The sequence below is a fragment of the Benincasa hispida genome, chromosome 11 (genome assembly GCF_027475165.1).
Source record: "Benincasa hispida cultivar pf3 chromosome 11, pf3_genome.v1.1, whole genome shotgun sequence".
Lineage (NCBI taxonomy): Eukaryota > Viridiplantae > Streptophyta > Magnoliopsida > Cucurbitales > Cucurbitaceae > Benincasa > Benincasa hispida.
Genome location: NC_143488.1, coordinates 26,037,933 through 26,055,739, shown reverse-complemented (window position 1 = coordinate 26,055,739; position 17,807 = coordinate 26,037,933). Strand labels below are relative to the sequence as shown.

Sequence of the window (17,807 nt, the reverse complement as noted above, 5' to 3'; positions counted from 1 at the left end):
GTTTTACCACAAACCAATAAACATAAAATCCCTGGTTATATGTATGTGACTCAAGCATGTATGTGGTGATATACAAGTGGATCATGTCTTAAGTGATAACCAAAATGGTTTGTAGTAAATGGATAAAGGAAGGAAACCTTATCTTGGTAACGCTACGGACGTGGCCTGCTTTGTGGAATGGTCACAAATGTTGTGACTTACCACAGATGATCTAATTCTGATCATTCGTGTTCGGGACATGTGAGTGGGGGCGTCCTATACAAAGAATTTATATAATACCTGACCACGAAATGTTAATGTCTCGTTATATAACACCAGAAAGACTTCACTTCACTAGGATGACCATAGGTAACATGACCTCAATCCTGAGTGAGTTGGGAACTCCTGCCATTGAGTGCGATCCTTTGATTTGTATGGGTGTGAGTGGCTAAGTCACTGATTCAAACCTACCATTTTGGGGATACGTCTTATTTGGGAGCTGGGAACTCAACTACACAAGATGGAATTCACTCCTTCCCTCAAGCAGGGGTATGTAGATAGATGGCTCCTTTAAGTGTTGATTCCGGGGCTTGAACAATGTGGCGCCACACACCTTTTCTTGACCCGAGAGGTGTTCATACATAGTTGGACTATGTTGTATTGTTCATTAGAGGAATCAGTGATACTTAAGGAGTGAGATGTAACTACAGGGGCAAAACGGTAAATTGGCCCAACTGTACTTACGAGCATCTGTGAAGGGTCATCGTACTCATGATTGGTTATATCCAATGGACACATAAATATATCTATGGTGAGAAGAGTTCAATTGTTGGTCTTTAGTGGAATCACTGACAGTTAACGAATGGTGAATCTCGTGGCTAAAGAGTAAGTCAGCTATTCACGTACCATTGGAGCTTCGAGTCACAGGTCCAGTAGATCACCTGGGTAGCTTGGATAAAGTCGAAAATCAGTGTTTGGGTTAATTTGAAATGTTCAAATTGACAAGAGGAAGTACAATTATATATGATATAATTGGAATGGATAATTATATATGATATAATTGGCTAAATGTATGAGATACATTATTTTGGAGGAAATTAGATATAAATATGATTTATATCAAGTAGAGGAAAAATACTATAGTAGATATATGATATCAAACTATAGGATATAAATATAATATGATTATATTTATTAAATAAATGAATTGATTAATTATTTAATAATTAACCAATTTTTTTCACGTATGAACGTGGGAATGTGGGGGCTACGAAGGTTAAGGTAACTGGCAGGTTATAGATTGAAAATCATTTTCATTTTTGAAGAATTCTTTCGTGCTATTCAAGATCCCGCACCTCAAAAGAAACCGTGAAAGATCGATCGCCGAGAGCCTATACGATAGATTCTCTTTCGTCTAAATGATCGTATAGATCACGCGTTCCCTAAACGATCGTTTAGTTTTTTCTAAATGATCGTGTAGTTCTCCTATACGATAAGCGTCCCCGTTATACGATAGCAGAGTTCTTCTCGTACGCACTTATCGTCTACACGATACCCTTTCCTCCATCCTCTACCAAACTACCTAGAGCCCACACTTTGGGTTTTTTACACCGAGGATACCTGGGTTTCCCTGATGGTGGTGTTGTCCCCGAATCCTTGTTCGTGTACGTTCGGATCGTGCAATAACAATCGTGACACTCGTCAGGTGCTGGTAGATTAATGGAGTTTTCCGCTGCTATGGGTTCACACAAAAAAAGATCGTCTTCCTCTGGTATGAACCCCTTTCTCTGTATTTTATCGTACTCTGAGCATGTTGTTGATAAGTTTATTTTGCATAACTGTTAGTATAGAATGTATATCGTTTATATTCCAGTCACTATGAAATCGGAGCGATCTAAGCCCACTCATGGAACTCTCATTTTGAGATCCTTCAATTGGTATCAGAGCCAGGTTTCTGATACTCCGATTTCATTTGTTGCAACGAAATAATGTTTACATTCATGGTGGGTGCATTTCTATGCTGTTTTAAATGTTAATACTATTGTGGATATGCCAGATTAATGGATGTTTTCAGGATGAATTTCCTCGATCTGTTTAAATTCCTTTTACATTTGTGATTGTATGTAAAGGCCCTTGCATTTTTGGGCATATATAATCATACTCGAGTCTGTATTCAAAGTGTTTGAAGTCTTGAGTCGTTCGTCGAAGTTCTGGGCAAAGGTTGCGGCTCTTCGAGTAAGGAGATGATCTAGGATTGATCGCATCGTGCAGAAACAGTTCTATGTGATCGTTGTCCATCGCATCATGAAGATGAATGACTATGCGATCGTGGTTGAACAGATCGGTTGAACAATGGGGTATGCAATCAAGCATTGGTCGTATCGAGAAGACGATCAGGCACGCAATCGCTGAGTATCGTTTAATGCGCACATGAGCAAGATGATTGTTTAGGTCAGCAAGCTTCATCGCTTAGTAACTGACTAAACGATCGCTTAGCATCGCAAGGTAAATCGTTTACCAAGTTACACGCATCGGTTAAACGATCAGACGCTCAAGTATCGTTTAAAGCGCACTAAACAATCGTTTAGGTCAGCAAGCTTTATCGCTTAGTATCTGACTAACGATCGCTTAGTAACTTAAGGTAAATCATTTACCTATTGTCGCGCTACACGATCGCATGGACGATCAGGCTTCACAACCTCGTCGTCGTTTACACGATCGTTTGTTAAACTTCCTATCGTCTAGTACGTGTTGAACGATCATCTACCTGCTAAAGAATGCTACACAATGGAGACCTCCTGCCAGTTCAAGACCCTGTTTGCCTATGAACCGGTTTGCTCGATGAAAAATGTAATAGATAGGGTTTTTTCATTTTGGTTCTTTTTTGTTTTAAAGACTCATCCCGGTCCATTAATCCATTTATTTAATACATGCGATGTATGTGTTATATGTCATATGGTATGCACATATAGTAAATCCCACCTTAGGTTATGCAATGATCATGCATCATCTCTTTATTGTAATTGTTATAATTTAGAGAAGCATGATTTTATCATGTAAGAGCATGCTCATGCATCATATAATTAAGAGTTATATTTATGCATGCATAAAAAGCAATGACATGCATCATCTTTATATTATAATTGTTATAGTATAAGGGTGAATGATAGCATGTTTGCTTGGTTATTACGTGTTATATAAAAGTTATATAGTAATGACCGGACATTGCATGAAGCATGACATATAGGTTACTTTATAATTGTTATAAATGTCTTGTTATGTGCAATATTTTTTTAGTTGTTTCTTTTTAAGAGTTAAAGAGAAATTAGAACTAAAAGAAATAAGAAAGACATGTACGCTCACTTAGGTTTAATTCATGTTTTAAAATGTTTAAAACTTGGATCACATAGACCTAAGATCACGGTTCTAATATGATTAGCAACCCTAAGGTTTTAATCTTTTAATCAGTTTAATAGGATTAAATTGGCTAATAAAAGGTTAAAGTGTAGCAAATCCATCTATAAGAAACCTTTTGTCTAAGGCGGGTTCTGTCTAGGCTGGGGTATTTAAGTTGACGAAATCGTAACACCTCTACCTAGGAACTTACCTGAAAAGGTGAATTAGATAGATTTGATACATGCATGCAAGTTAAGGACAGTCCATTAAAGTGTTTAAATGTGACTACTTGAATTTGTTTATATTTCATAAACAAACGTTGTTTATAAGCATACTTTAAAAAGACCACTTAGACTAAAATCAGTAGCCGGATTGTCTAGGTTAATGAATCCCTAGGTAGAACATTCAGTGGGAGGTACTTAGGGCATAAGATACTTCACTTAAACCTTTCACTTTTCTCCTTAAGTCCACACTGTGAGATCTATCCTTGGCCTCGCGACCCCTTTGGCATGTCCCCCCAACGAATGGTGTTTGGGTAGGTCAATATCAAAGTGGATGGAGAGAATGATCATAGTAAGTGGGACGGAAAGTGTGATAGCATATCCCTCGGTCTCTCTCGTTAGGTTGAATAAAGTTACTGCGCATCGCCGCGAGGAACCCTGGGAGTGTCCCCCTAAAGGATGGCAGTTTTGCGCGTTTCTTTATTTGATCTCCTGTAAGAGGATAAGGTAACTTAGTCTTTTTTCCTAATCTGTCTTTTCCCTACGGTAAGCGCATTAGGGCGGGACTCTGGCACTGAAAACAAGGGGTTACACTTACACAGAATAGTTAATGGTTAACGATTCTGGACCGAAAAATGGTGGCTGTTAGGTTCAGTTCCAAGAGTTGGTTCTGCCTAATGGTTGAGAATGCCTCATCCCAATGAAAGGGCAACTGATCACTCCACCAGTGGCGTTTGTCTTGACTCACTGGGGCATTATTATAAAATAGAAGTCTATTTCTTAGGGTACTTGAAACTATTTTGCAAAACAAATTGGTTTAAAAGTGGTTTAGCAAAACTAATCAAGATTTGTTCGTATTTTCAGCAACTTTTTCAAATGGCTACAGCCACAGTATCGTTGTTAAGTGCCGAAAAATTAACTGACGACAATTTTTCAACATGGAAACATATGATCACGACGATCCTAATCATCAAGGATCTCATGTTCGCTCTCACGAAGGCTTATCCTCCTATTCCAGCTCCAGATGTCGCTCGAAATGTTCGGGAGGCATACGAGCGATGGGCAAGGGCGAAGGAGAACGCCCGAGCCTATATCTTGGCAAGTATTTCTGACGTCTTGGCCAAGAAGCATGAGCCTATAGTCTCAGCTCGTGAGATCATGGAGTCCCTGCAGGGGATGTTTGGACAACCGTCTGAACAGCTTATGCATAACGCTCTAAAATATATATTCAAATAAAAAATACAAGAAGACACCTCTGTTCGTGAACATGTCCTAAACATGATGGTCCACTTCAATGTGGCGGAGTTAAATGGGTCTACCGTCGATGAGGGCAGCCAGGTTAGCATAATCCTACTTTCATTTCCGAAGAGCTTCCTGCACTTTGTTAGTAAAGTGATTCTTAACAAAGTGAAATATAACCTTATAACTCTCCTCAACGAGTTGCAGACATACCAATCTTTACTGAAAAGTAAGGAGAGGCAGAATGGTGAGGAAAATGTTGCTTCATCCTCAAGGACGTTCCATAGAGGTTCGACCTCAAGAACAAAGTCTGCACCTTCTACTTCCAACTCTGCAAAGGGGAAGAAGAAGGGTGCTAAGGGAAAAGGGAAGGCACCTGCTAACCCATCGTCTGTCGCCCCAAAGAGGCGTCCACCAGTTGCTAAAGAAAAGTGTTTCCATTGCAATCAAGATGGACATTGGAAGAGGAATTGTCCTCGATATCTGAAGGAGAAGAAAGCAGCCAAGGCTAAGGCCAAGGCGGATAAAGGTAAATATGATTTACTGGTACTCGAAACCTGTTTAGTGGAGAATGATGATTCTGCCTGGATAATTGATTCAGGCGCCACTAACCATATTTATTCTTCTTTTCAGGAAATTAGATCCTGGCGACAGCTGGAGGCTGATGAGATGATGATGCGAGTACGCACCGGGCACATCGTCTCAGCTGTGGCAGTGGGAGGGATCTAGTTGACTTTACATAATAGGTTTCTAAATTTAAATGATGTATATATTGTTCCTGAACTAAAAAGGAACCTTATTTTTGTAAAGTGCTTATTGCAATGTAAATACATTATTTTTTTTTAATTTGAGTAAAGCGTTTATTCATAAAGATGGTGTCTTTATTTGCACAACAAATCTGGAATCAAATTTATATGTGCTAAGGCCGTTAGCCATTAATTCCCTTCATAATACTGAAATGTTCAAAACTGTCATAACTAAATCAAAACGTCAATGAATTTCTCCAAAAGAAAATGCCCAACGTTGGCATCTAGGTTTAGGGCACATCAATCTCAATAGAATTGAAAGATTGGTGAAGAATGGACTTCTAAATGAGTTAGAAGAAAATTCTTTACCTGTGTGCGAATCTTGCCTTGAGGGTAAGATGACTAAACTACCTTTTACTGGAAAAGGTTTTAGAGCCAAAAAGCCTCTTGAGTTAGTACATTCTGACCTTTATAGTCCTATGAATGTGCGATTCCGAGGTGGCTATGAATATTTTATCAATTTTACTAATGATTACTCTAGGTATGGGTATGTTTATCTTTTGCAATGGAAGTCTGAATCCTTTGAAAAGTTCAAAGAGTTCAAGGCTGAATTTGAAAACGCATTGGATAGACGGAATAAAACACTTCGATCAGATCGAGGTGGAGAGTTTTTGGACTCCGCATTCCAGGAATATTTGATAGAACATGGAATTGTTTCCCAACTCTCAGCATCGGGTACACCTCAGCAGAATGGTGTAGCGGAGAGGAGAAATAGGACCTTGTTAGACATGGTTCGTTCAATGATGAGTTACGCTTCCTTACCGGACTCGTTTTGGGGTTTCGCAGTGGAGACTGCGATGTACATACTCAACTGTTTTCCCTCCAAGAGTGTTACAAGAACACCTTTGGAGTTGTAGAATGGGCATAAAGCTAGTTTACGTCATTTTTGCATTTGGGGTTGCCCTGCACATGTGCTTGAGGCTAATCCCAAGAAGTTGGAACCACAGTCGAGGTTGTGCCTCTTTGTAAGCTACCTTAAAGGTACACGATGGGGTTATTTTTATGATCCGACGGAAAATAGGTTGTTTGTTTCAACAAATGCTACTTTCCTGGAAGAAGATCATATAGGGGAGCACAATCCACGAAGCAAAGTCATGTTACGTGAGTTTTCCAATGAAACTACTGAAACTTCAACAAGAGTTGTTGAAGAGCCTGCTACATCAACAAGAGTTGTTGATGGGAGATCATTCAGTAGGTCGGTTCCACCTCAAAAGTTGAGAGAACTTCGATGTGGTAGGAGGGTTGCGAACCCACCCGTTCACTATCTGGGTTTCATGGAAATCTTTGCTATGGTAGCAGATGGCGACCTTAAGGATCCATTGTCTTATAAGAAGGCAATGGAGGATGTTGACCAGGATAAATGGGTCCCATGGATCTCAAGATGGAGTCGATGTACTTCAACTTAGTATGGGATCTTGTAGATTAGCCTAATGGGGTTCGCCCTATAGGTTGTAAATGGATCTACAAGCGCAAACGGGGTGCTGATGGGAAGGTACAAACCTTCTAGGCTCGACCTGTGGCAAAGGATTATACCCAGGTAAAGAGAGTCGACTATGAGGAGACTTTTTTGCCTGTTGCCATGTTAAAGTCGATTTGCATCCTCTTGTCCATTGCAGCTTATTATAATTATGAGATCTGACAAATGGACGTCAAGACGACCTTTCTAAATGGCAATCTTGAGGAGACCATTTATATGGTGTAGCCCGAGGGATTCATAGCCCAACGTCAAGAGAAAAAGGTTTGCAAACTGAATCGGTCCATTTATGGACTAAAACAGGCGTCTCGATCTTAGAACATACGATTTGATGTTGCGATCAAGTCGTATGGCTTTGACCAAAACACGATGAACCTTGTGTCTACAAGAAGATCATCAACGCTTCGGTAGTCTTCTTAGTTTTGTACGTAGACAATATCCTACTCATTGGGAATGATGTAGGTCTACTGACTGCAGTTAAGAACTGGCTAGCGACCCAATTCCAAATGAAAGATTTGAGAGAGGCTCAGTTTGTTCTAGGTATCCAGATTTTTCGAGATCGTAAGAACAAAATGCTAGCATTGTCTCAGGCATCGTACATTGACAAGGTGTTGCTCAAGTACTCGATGCAGGACTCCAAGAGGGGCCTACTGTCGTTCAGGCATTGAGTCACTTTGTGTAAAGAAATGTGTCCTAAGACGCCTCAAGACATTGAGGAGATGAAACCGATCAGTCTAACTCAGGCCATTTTATTGTTGCGGACCTGTTTACGAAGGCTCTCACGACTACAGTGTTTGAGAGTCACCTAAGGAGCATGGGTCTACAAGATAGCCCGTGGTTGGACTAGGGCAAGTGGGAGATTTTATTGTAATGGGCTTTTATGCCCTAGTTTATTGTTTTGTACTAAGTTTTTTGTACACCCCACTTCGCTTTAGGAAAAGTGGGAGATTGTTGGGGTTGATGCCCTAAAGTCTCGTGTCCTGTATTTTGTAAACAGTATATATGAACACTTGTGTTGTTAATATATGATATTTACTTTACATCTTGTTGTTTTGCTTATTTAGGTGTTTTATTTGTTTTACTACAAACCAATAAACATAAAATCTCTGGTTATATGTATGTGACTCAAACATGTATGTAGTGACATACAAGTGGATCATGTCTTGAATGATAACCAAAATGGTCTGTAGTAAATGGATAAAGAAAGGAAACCTTATCCTGGTAATGCTACGGACGCGGCCCGCATTGTGGAATGGTTACAAGTGTATTGACTTGCCATATATGATCTGATCCTGATCATTCGTGCTGGGGACATGCAAGCGGGAGCGTCCTATACAAAGAGTTTGTATAATACCTAACCATGAAGTGCTAATGTCTCATTATATAACATCGTTCATGATAGAGACTTCACTTCATTAGGATGACCATAGATAACATGACCTCAATCCTGAGTGAGTTGGGAACTCCTGCCATTGAGGGCGGTCCTTTGATTTGTATGGGTGTGAGTGGCCAAGTCGCCGATTCAAACCTACCATTTTGGGGATACGTTTTATTTTTGAGCTGAGAACTTAACTACACAAGATGGAATTCATTCCTTCCCCCAGGCAGGGGTATGTAGATAGATAACTCCCTTAAGGGCTGATTCCGGCGCTTAAACAATGTGGCGCCACATACCTTCTCTTGGCCCGAGAGGTGTTCACACATAGTTGGACTATGTTATATTGGTCATTAGAGGAATCTGTGGTACTTAAAGAGTGAGATGTAACTACAGAGGAATCATCGTACTCATGATTGGTTATATCCAGTGGACACAGAAATATATTTGTGGTGAGAAGAGTTCAGGTGTTGGTCTTTAGTGGAATCACTGACAGTTAACAGATGGTAAATCTCGTGGCTAAAGAGTTTAGTCAGCTATTCACTTACCGTTGGAGCTTCGAGCCACAGGTCCATTAAGTCACCTGGGTAGCTTGGATAAAGTCGAGAACCAGTGTTTGGGTTAATTTGAAATGTTCAAATTGATAAGAGGAAGTACAATTATATATGATATAATTGGAATGGTTAATTATATATGATATAATTGGCTAAATGTATGAGATACATTATTTTGGAGGAAATTAGATATAAATATGATTTATATCAAGTAGAGGAAAAATACTATAGTAGATATATGATATCAAACTATAGGATATAAATATAATATGATTATATTTATTAAATAAATGAATTGATTAATTATTTAATAATTAACCAATTTTTTTCACGTATGAACATGGGAACGTGGGGGCTACGAAGGTTAAGGTAACCAATGGGTTATAGATTGAAAATCGTTTTCATTTTTGAAGAATTCATTCGTGCTATTCAAAATCCTGCACCTAAAAGATATCATGAAAGATCGATCGCGAGAGCCTATACGATGGATTCTCTTTCGTCTAAACGATCGTATAGTTCATGCATTCCCTAAATGATCGTATACCGCTCCCTAAATGATCGATTCTCTTTCGGAGAAGTAGTGAATTCCATCTTGTGTAGCTGAGTTCCCAACATCAAAATCAGACGAAATCCCAAAATGGTAGGTTTAAGTCGGCGATCTGGCCACTCGCACTCATACAAATCAAAGGACCGCCCTCAATGGCAAGAGTTCCCAACTCACTCAGGATTGAGGTCATGTTACCTATGGTCATCTTAGTGAAGTGAAGTCTCAGTCATGAACGGTGTTATATAACGAGACGTTAACACTTCATGGTCAGGTCTTATACAAACTCTTTGTATAGGACGCCCCCGCTCGCATGTCCCCTACACGAATGATCTGAATCAGACCATCTATGACAAGTCACAACACTTGTGACCATTCCATAAAGCGGACCACATCCGTAGTGTTATCAAGATAAGGTTTCCCTCCTATATCCATATACTACAAACCATTTTGGTTATCGCTTAAGACATGATCCACTTGTATGTCACCACATAATGCTTAAGTTACATAGTGATAACCATGGATTTTATGTTCATTGGTTTGTAGTCAAACAAATAAAACAAACAACTTAGCAAAAACAAGATGTGAAGTAAAATATCATATATTATGCAAGCATTCGTACAAACTGTTTACAAAGTACAGGACACGAGACTTTAGGGCATCAACCCCAACACCCTGTATGTCTCCACATACAATTCAAGATTGATAAGACAACCTTGGATATTAGTTTATTGAATTTAGAGTTACTAAAACAAAATAGATAATAATACAAGTAATAACATTTATTGAATTGACATTCGTAACTCTTTATGATGACAGTCAATTAATAACATTTACTATTTACCAGTTTTAGGACATAAAACCCAACAGTATCTTGAACATTGATCCCTATATATCTTTACTCATAAGGCAGCCCAGGATGTTAGTTTATTGGATTTGAGGTTATTAAGACAAAATAGACAACAATACAAACAATAACATTTATTGATTTAACATCTATAACTCTTTATTGGTAACGGTCAATTAATAGCATTTATTGTCTACGAGTTTTAGGGTATAAAATCCAACGTAAATGTGATTAAAATAATGAATGCTAGCAATAACTAATTATAAAAACGTTTAATATTGTAAGAAGGATGCTAGACATAAAAGAACAAAAATCCATAATATAAATTCCTTCCTTGTGTTGCACTCGAGACCTACTGCAACTATCCCTTCCCTTCCAATTCCCCCTTCAAGAACCAAAAATACTATAAATGTTTACCACGAGCCTAAGATTATTGGATCCCTCCATGAAAGCACAACAAATGCTTAGTCACAAGCTGGGAGCAACAATTCTATCTTAATTCACTCAAAATCACCAAAAAAAAAAAAAAAAAAAAAAAAAAAGAACTACCCTTCGAATTGTTCCATTCTTCTAGGATTAATAAGCATCGCATCAAACAGAAAGAATTGGAATTCCCCAGTTTGGTTAACTATAGAGGGGACATAAAAGAAAACAAAGATCATTCTCGGTTTATTTCATGAGAAAAAGTTCATATGACGGACAATCTAAAGTTCAAATGTTGAAAAATTTCTTGAATTTCCACGCTGCATTTTACAATTTCTCGACAAATAAGTAGAAATAGATTAAACATCGTAGATGAATTTGATCAAGATGACGGAGAAAGAATAAGTGAATCTAAAGCTAGAGTTAGAAAGAAGGCCCCAGAGAAGCAATGAGAAGTAATTTTGTTTGCAACCACAATAGGTAAAAATTGAGTTTCAGGCAGTGGAATGGCCTCGTCATCATGTTAAACAAAGTGTTTGTGAATGGGTTGGGTTTCTAACTGGTGGAATAATGCTGGTGGCTGGACGCACGTAGCTATGCAGCCTACCTGCAGGTGGATGAGCAGCGAGATTGACAAAACTCGACGGCAGCGGTGGTAGGATCTACTTGCTTTACGACTGACAAATCTCGCCGGCGGCTGCTAATTGGAGCGGTCGAACGAACGAGTAAACGAATAGCGGCCTTGTGTGTGGATCCAGACACTCCATCCAGCTGTTGTTGGATGTCGCCTCTCCTCCTCACACTCGCCGAAAGTTGCACAGAGAAAGAAGGAGAGAGAATTGTGAAACGGGGAAGGCATAAAGGAGAGGGAGGAAGAGAGAATAGAAGGCTTAGGGTTTTTTTTCCCTTATTTCCCTTTACTTTTCTTTTAAAAACAAAAATCCATAACTAAAATTTATTAATGACATTTAATAAATGTCATAAATCGAGGACATTTTAAAACTGTCATAAAATAACAAAAATCTGAAAACTTCTTCTGTTCCCGCCAAAAACGCTTTTTTTTTTTTCATTTATGACACTTTTTTTTCACTTTCTCCTCAATTTAGTTCTTATACTTTCAAATGATCTTAAACATAGTCCCTCAAGGCTCAAATTAATTAATTTTATCAAATTTTTCTAAATAATAATAAAAAAATTATTCAAATAAATACAACACGTGTGAATACCTTTTCAAAATTTATAGTGAAACGGCTAATAGATAACAGAAAAAAATGGAAAATCAACAAAGAAAACTAACATTAGGTCTAAACCTAAGATTTACTAAAAGTATAAAAATTAAAATTATGCATATGAAAATAAGACAAAACTGAACAAATTCCAAAGTACAATAACTAGAATGGTATTTTAACATTTTTCTTATTACAACAAGTGGGACTATTAAGTTTGAACATACTATGTAACTACTGTTGAATTATGCCCATTTTGACAAAATGTATAAGCTATTGTTTCATATATATTATGTTTATTTATGTATTAAAATATAGGGGAAGAGGTTTTTTTTAATGCCTATAAATGAGTTCATAAAAAAAATAATTGATATTTTAAATTTGAAAGAAACGTTTGATAATCAATAGATTCAAAAATTAAGGGAGAATCCAACTAATTTAGGTCAATCTATTAAAATGTACGAGAGTTATGAAGAATTTTATTTTATTTTATTGCAAAGTATTAGATTAAATATGTGGGGTGAGAAAATCAAACCTCTAACCTCGATTGACAGTACAAGTACTATTGGATATATATAGTGAAAGAAAGTGAAAGTTTAGTGAATATTTGAAACATAAAAATAGATTTAATTGTGTAAAATTCATTGTTTAGAAACTTTCAAGTTGGATTGAAACTTCAAATTAAAATGATGTTTCATGTACAAATTAAACATGTATGAAAATTAACTTTGTACTTCAATTTGAATGAGTTATGTTTGATTTTTGTGAAGTAACAACTCAATTGAGTTAAGTTTAATAAATGTTTCAATTTTTATATTTATTTGATTTTATTTTGTATTTTGAAGAGTTACTAAGTTGCTAGCCTATGTAGCAACTTGGTTCTTCATTTGTAGCACCCTATTCAAAATTGAAGAGTTCTCTCCTTTTTTTTTTCTTTATTTTGATATTGTCTTGAGTTGAAAGCAGGTATTCAAGAATTCTGCCATATTCGAGCAGTTCAAGATTGTAATTCTATCGCAGTTAGTTGTTGTATTATGCTAAGATGACCTTGTGCAGAGTGAATAATTATCTTCAAGATAGTGCTTACCAAAAGTGTGCCTTGACTATATTTTGAGTCTCTAAAGGTTTTTATGTTCTTTCAAGTCTTTGATTATTTCCATATATAAGCCTTATTAGATCATTTGACTTATGTTTGAGTCTAAATATTACATATATTAAGTGTACTATATCTAATCGACGTGCATTAAGTTTGCTAATATATTCAATTCATATCTATTCATTTCCCCCAACAATCTGAAGATAGTTAATATCTTAATTGATGGTTGCAAACTCCTCTACCAATGTCGTTACTTCTGCCATGATCAGATCGTATATTGTCAAACCTCATGCTAAAAAACCAAAAAATATCAAGGGAGACCTTCAAGAGATGGAAATAGAAGATGATCTTCGATCTCGCCACATTGAATCTTGCTCATATTTTGAAGGAAGATTATGCAATTACCACACTAGAAGTTGTAACTCCTAAAATGGAAGTTGCGAAGCAAGTATAGATACATTCGGACTTCCTGTGCTATAATTATATACTTAGTGATCCTGATCACACTTCGTATAATGCGTATTGCATTGCCTATAATACATCAAAATTATTGTAGGAGGCATTAGACAAGAAGTGCAAGTTGGAATATGTTGGTATTAAGAAATTCCTTGTGGAAAAATTATTATATTACAAAATGGTTGATACCAAATCGGTGGTCAATCAGATGGAAGAATTGTAAATTATGATTGGTCAATCTCCACTAGAAGTTGAAGCCAAGCTCATGTTGCTGAAGCTTTCAAAACATAAACCCAAAAAGCAAAATTTCAAGAAAAATGTGAGTCATGGGTCAAGGAATGATGCTAGCAAATGAATTCGAGAAAATTTTTGGGTTTGTGGTAAGAGTGGCCATACCGATGCAATGTGCAAGCACGAGAAGGGATAAGGTTTCAATAATCATGTTGCCATCATTTTTTAGGTAAATATGGCTTTAGACACCAAAGGTTGGTGGATTGATACTGGTGCTATTAGGACACTTGTAAAGACAAGTCATTGTTCGTTGCATATGAGAGACTAGATGGTAGTGATAAGTTGTACATGAAAAATGCTTCAACTGCCTCTACGGAAAGCCAAGGGAAGATCCTACTGAAATGGATTTCTCGAAAGATACCTATCCTCAGTGATGTGTGACATATGTCAGAGATTTGAAAATATCTAGTGTCAGGACTCTACTTAATAAAATGGGTTCAAGTTTGTATTTGAATCAGATAAATTTATTCTAAAAAAGGGGATATGTATGTGGGAAAAGGCTATCTAATGGCATGTTCAAACTGAATGTACTATCACAAATGCTAAAGAATAATGATAATATTAACTCTTCTACTTATATTTATGTGTTGTGTGTTGTTTGGTATTCTAGAATGGGACATATCAATTACAACTCTTTAAATAGAATGGTAAGTTTAGGACTATTGTCGAATTTTAACATTGATAATAGACACAAATGTGAAGTATGTGTTGAATCAAAGTTTAGTAGAAAATCATCTTCATCTGTGGAAAGAAGTAATGAGTTACTTAATTTAATCCACAATGATTTATGTGACATGAAAAGTACTCCCACAAAGGTGGTAAGAGATATTTTGTCACACTCATTGATGATTGTAGTAAATATTACTATGTATATTTATTACATAGTAAAGATGAAACCTTTAATGTTTTCAAAACATATAAGTCAAAAGTTGAACATCAACTTAAGAAGAAAGTAAAGGTACTTAGATCAAATAGAGGTGGTGAATATGAATCATCATCACTTTATGAATTCTGTGAAGTTAATGATATAATCCATCAAACTGTTGCACCTTATATACCACAAAAAAAAATAGTGTAGCTAAAAGAAAGAACCAAACTTTAAAGGAAATGGTTGGCTGCATGTTAAATAGTTCAGGTTTACCTCACAATTTGTGGCGTAGGGGGGGAGGGGGGAGCTTTGTTAACTGCAAATTTTATACTACATAGAATTTCGTCGTCTTATGAAGTATGGAATGGAAAGTTACCCTCATATAAAATGTTAAAATTGCTAGAGTGTGTGGTAAAGATATAAGTTCCTTTACAAAAAAAAAAAAAAAAAAAAAAAAAAAAAAGCTTGGACCTAAGACAATTGATTGTGTCTTTATAGGCTATGCAACGCATAGTGCTGCTTATAGACTTATGGTGATTAAATCAGAAATATTTGATATTAACAATAATACCATGATAGAATCTATTGAAGCTTAATTCTTTGAGGATATACTTCCTTTAAAGGAGCAAAGACACAAAATTAATCTTGCCAAAAGAATTAATGAAGCAAGCTCTTTGAAAGGTCAATACGATCAGAATATTGAGTCTAAACCTAGAAGAAGCGAAAGAGCTAAGAAAGCTACTTGTTTTGGATCTGATTTCATAACTTATGTAATAGAAGGTGAGCCTCAAACTTTTCAATAAGTTGTATCATCTCCCGATGCACCTTATTAGAAAGAAGCTATTAATAATGAGATAAAATGATTTTAACTCACTTTTCGACTCTTGAAAAACTTATACACTATCACAAAAGCGTTGATCTTAAGGCAATTCAATGTCAAATTTAAACTCTATAAGAAATAACTTCAATTATGTAAAATTGTCGTATTATTTGTTATCAAAGCTGGTGTTGTATTAGAAAGTGTATCTATTCTAAATTCTCTTTGGTTCTTAATCAAGAATAAAGAGAAATAGACTGAAACCTTTGTTTAAATATATATATATATTAAAAAAAAACCAAGGGTCACAACGTATATCCTACAAATGAGACAATACATGAACTATATGCTCGTGTTAAAATACAATTATTTAATTTCAAAACATATTTGACAAGACTTTTAAGAGTTTGGTTGGTTGAATTTTATTTTATGTTTTTTGATTCATTAAGTTCAATGGATGTGTATTTTTACAGATAATCTAGATTCTGTTTCTACACATTTTATGAATTATGTGATCCATTTCATGCTAATTTTGAAAACAATAATTTTATATTTTAGTATATTCAGATTTTGAATTTTAAATTTTAAAATATATAATTACATTACATAAAAATTAAAACGTTTAGAAACACAATATTTCTTGATATAAACTCAACTCATTCTATTTAAATCAAAATATGTATTATTTAATGTATTATAAATTATATAATTTACCAAAATTAATAATTATACCAAATAAATTAAAATATAACATAGTCCACCTCATTCTTAGTGGGACTAGTTTTATGGTTTATAAATATAATATCAAACACCTTCAAAACAATAATTTAAATTAGAATCCACTTTTCGAATATGCTACCAAACATATATATCAAAACCTAAAATATTTTTATTAAATCTCTTATTTAAATTTCTATTTTCAAATTCTATAGGAAGTGCTAAATTTTAATTCATTAAACACAATTTAGTTGGGTTATTACTCAATTCATGAGGGAAAATTGGGTGTTTGAAAAGAAAAAGAAAATACATAAAAAGAAAAAGAAAAAAAAAATGAAGGCTGCCACATTATGGGCTTAAATAAAAGAAGAGGAGAGCTAGTGGGCCAAAGCCCAAATTAGAATTAGTTCAATTTTGGTAGATTTAAAGTAGGGTTTTCTGCCCAATCTAAATAAATAACTCCAATTATACAATTGTCTACACTTTCATATTTTTCACTTGAATAGCCTAATAGGCCATCATTTTACATACATGTTATAGGACATTTACATTTCAACCCTTAAAATCATTTAAACATTAAAAAAACCACATACAGATATTAAAATTGATCTTATCATGGTTATATGCTCATATGTTCGATATTTTCTATGTTGTGTTTATACTTGTTGGAAGATACGTACAATGCACATCGTTTAAAATGTTTGACTTAATTTTTATGATAAAATTTGAGTTTTGATTCAATTTATTTTTATTGACTGGATTAATGTTAAAGAGTTTGAATTAATAAATATAAATGTATATTATGAATTTAAGAAAAATAATACTAAAACTATGTAATTCTTGTTTTAAGTTAATTTACAATGTAAGTGAAACGTGTTTGGACGTCGGACACAATTTTTAATGAAAAAATAAGAATTTGAATAAATATACTTATAATTTAGCTTAAGTTTTAAATATTTAACATAAAATTTGAAATTATAGAAAAAAAAAACTATAAAAATAGGCAGATGAATGAAATTAAAGATATGATATTTGAATAAAAGTTTAAAATTGGAGAAAGCAATGCTACCTCTTCATTAATGAAAATAAGTTTCTGAATTCTCAAAACTAATTTTTGATATAATTAAGTGTTTCCATTTTCAATTATCTAAGAAAACATCATTCTATCTTATGTAATAAAAATCATCTCTTTTATATTTGAAAAATGAAATTTGTGCCAAAAAAAAATTAAAGTAATTTGTATTATATGTATTCTACGAAATGACATGTATAATTATCAATTTAGACTCCCAATAAAATTTTCTTCTGAAAATTGTCCATGCATCCATTCTAATCATCCATTTTGTCAATTTGACATTTAAAGAAGTCTACGAATGTATAAGAATTGAATGTGTGGGAGGCTGTCAAATATAATCTTAATAAAGGATCTAAATTTATTTATTTGTAACTAGTTAGAAGTTCAATTGAAGTAAATATAT

At 35.1% G+C, this 17,807-nt stretch overlaps 1 protein-coding gene across 1 annotated transcript; it reads left to right on the top strand.

The window, feature by feature from the left end:
• The first annotated feature begins 1,173 nt into the window (after nt 1-1,173).
• Nucleotides 1,174-5,706, top strand: LOC150032542 (uncharacterized). The gene is made up of 2 exons (XM_090307425.1): nt 1,174-5,364; nt 5,469-5,706. Exons 1-2 carry the CDS (start codon nt 4,875-4,877, stop codon nt 5,474-5,476), a joined length of 498 nt encoding a protein of 165 aa, XP_090163551.1. The 5' UTR covers nt 1,174-4,874; the 3' UTR covers nt 5,477-5,706.
• Nucleotides 5,707-17,807: the final 12,101 nt, after the last annotated feature.

Excerpts from the sequence above, each read along its gene's own strand:
- LOC150032542 (XM_090307425.1), top strand. The coding sequence starts at position 4,875 with ATGATGGTCCACTTCAATGTGGCGGAGTTAAATGGGTCTACCGTCGAT.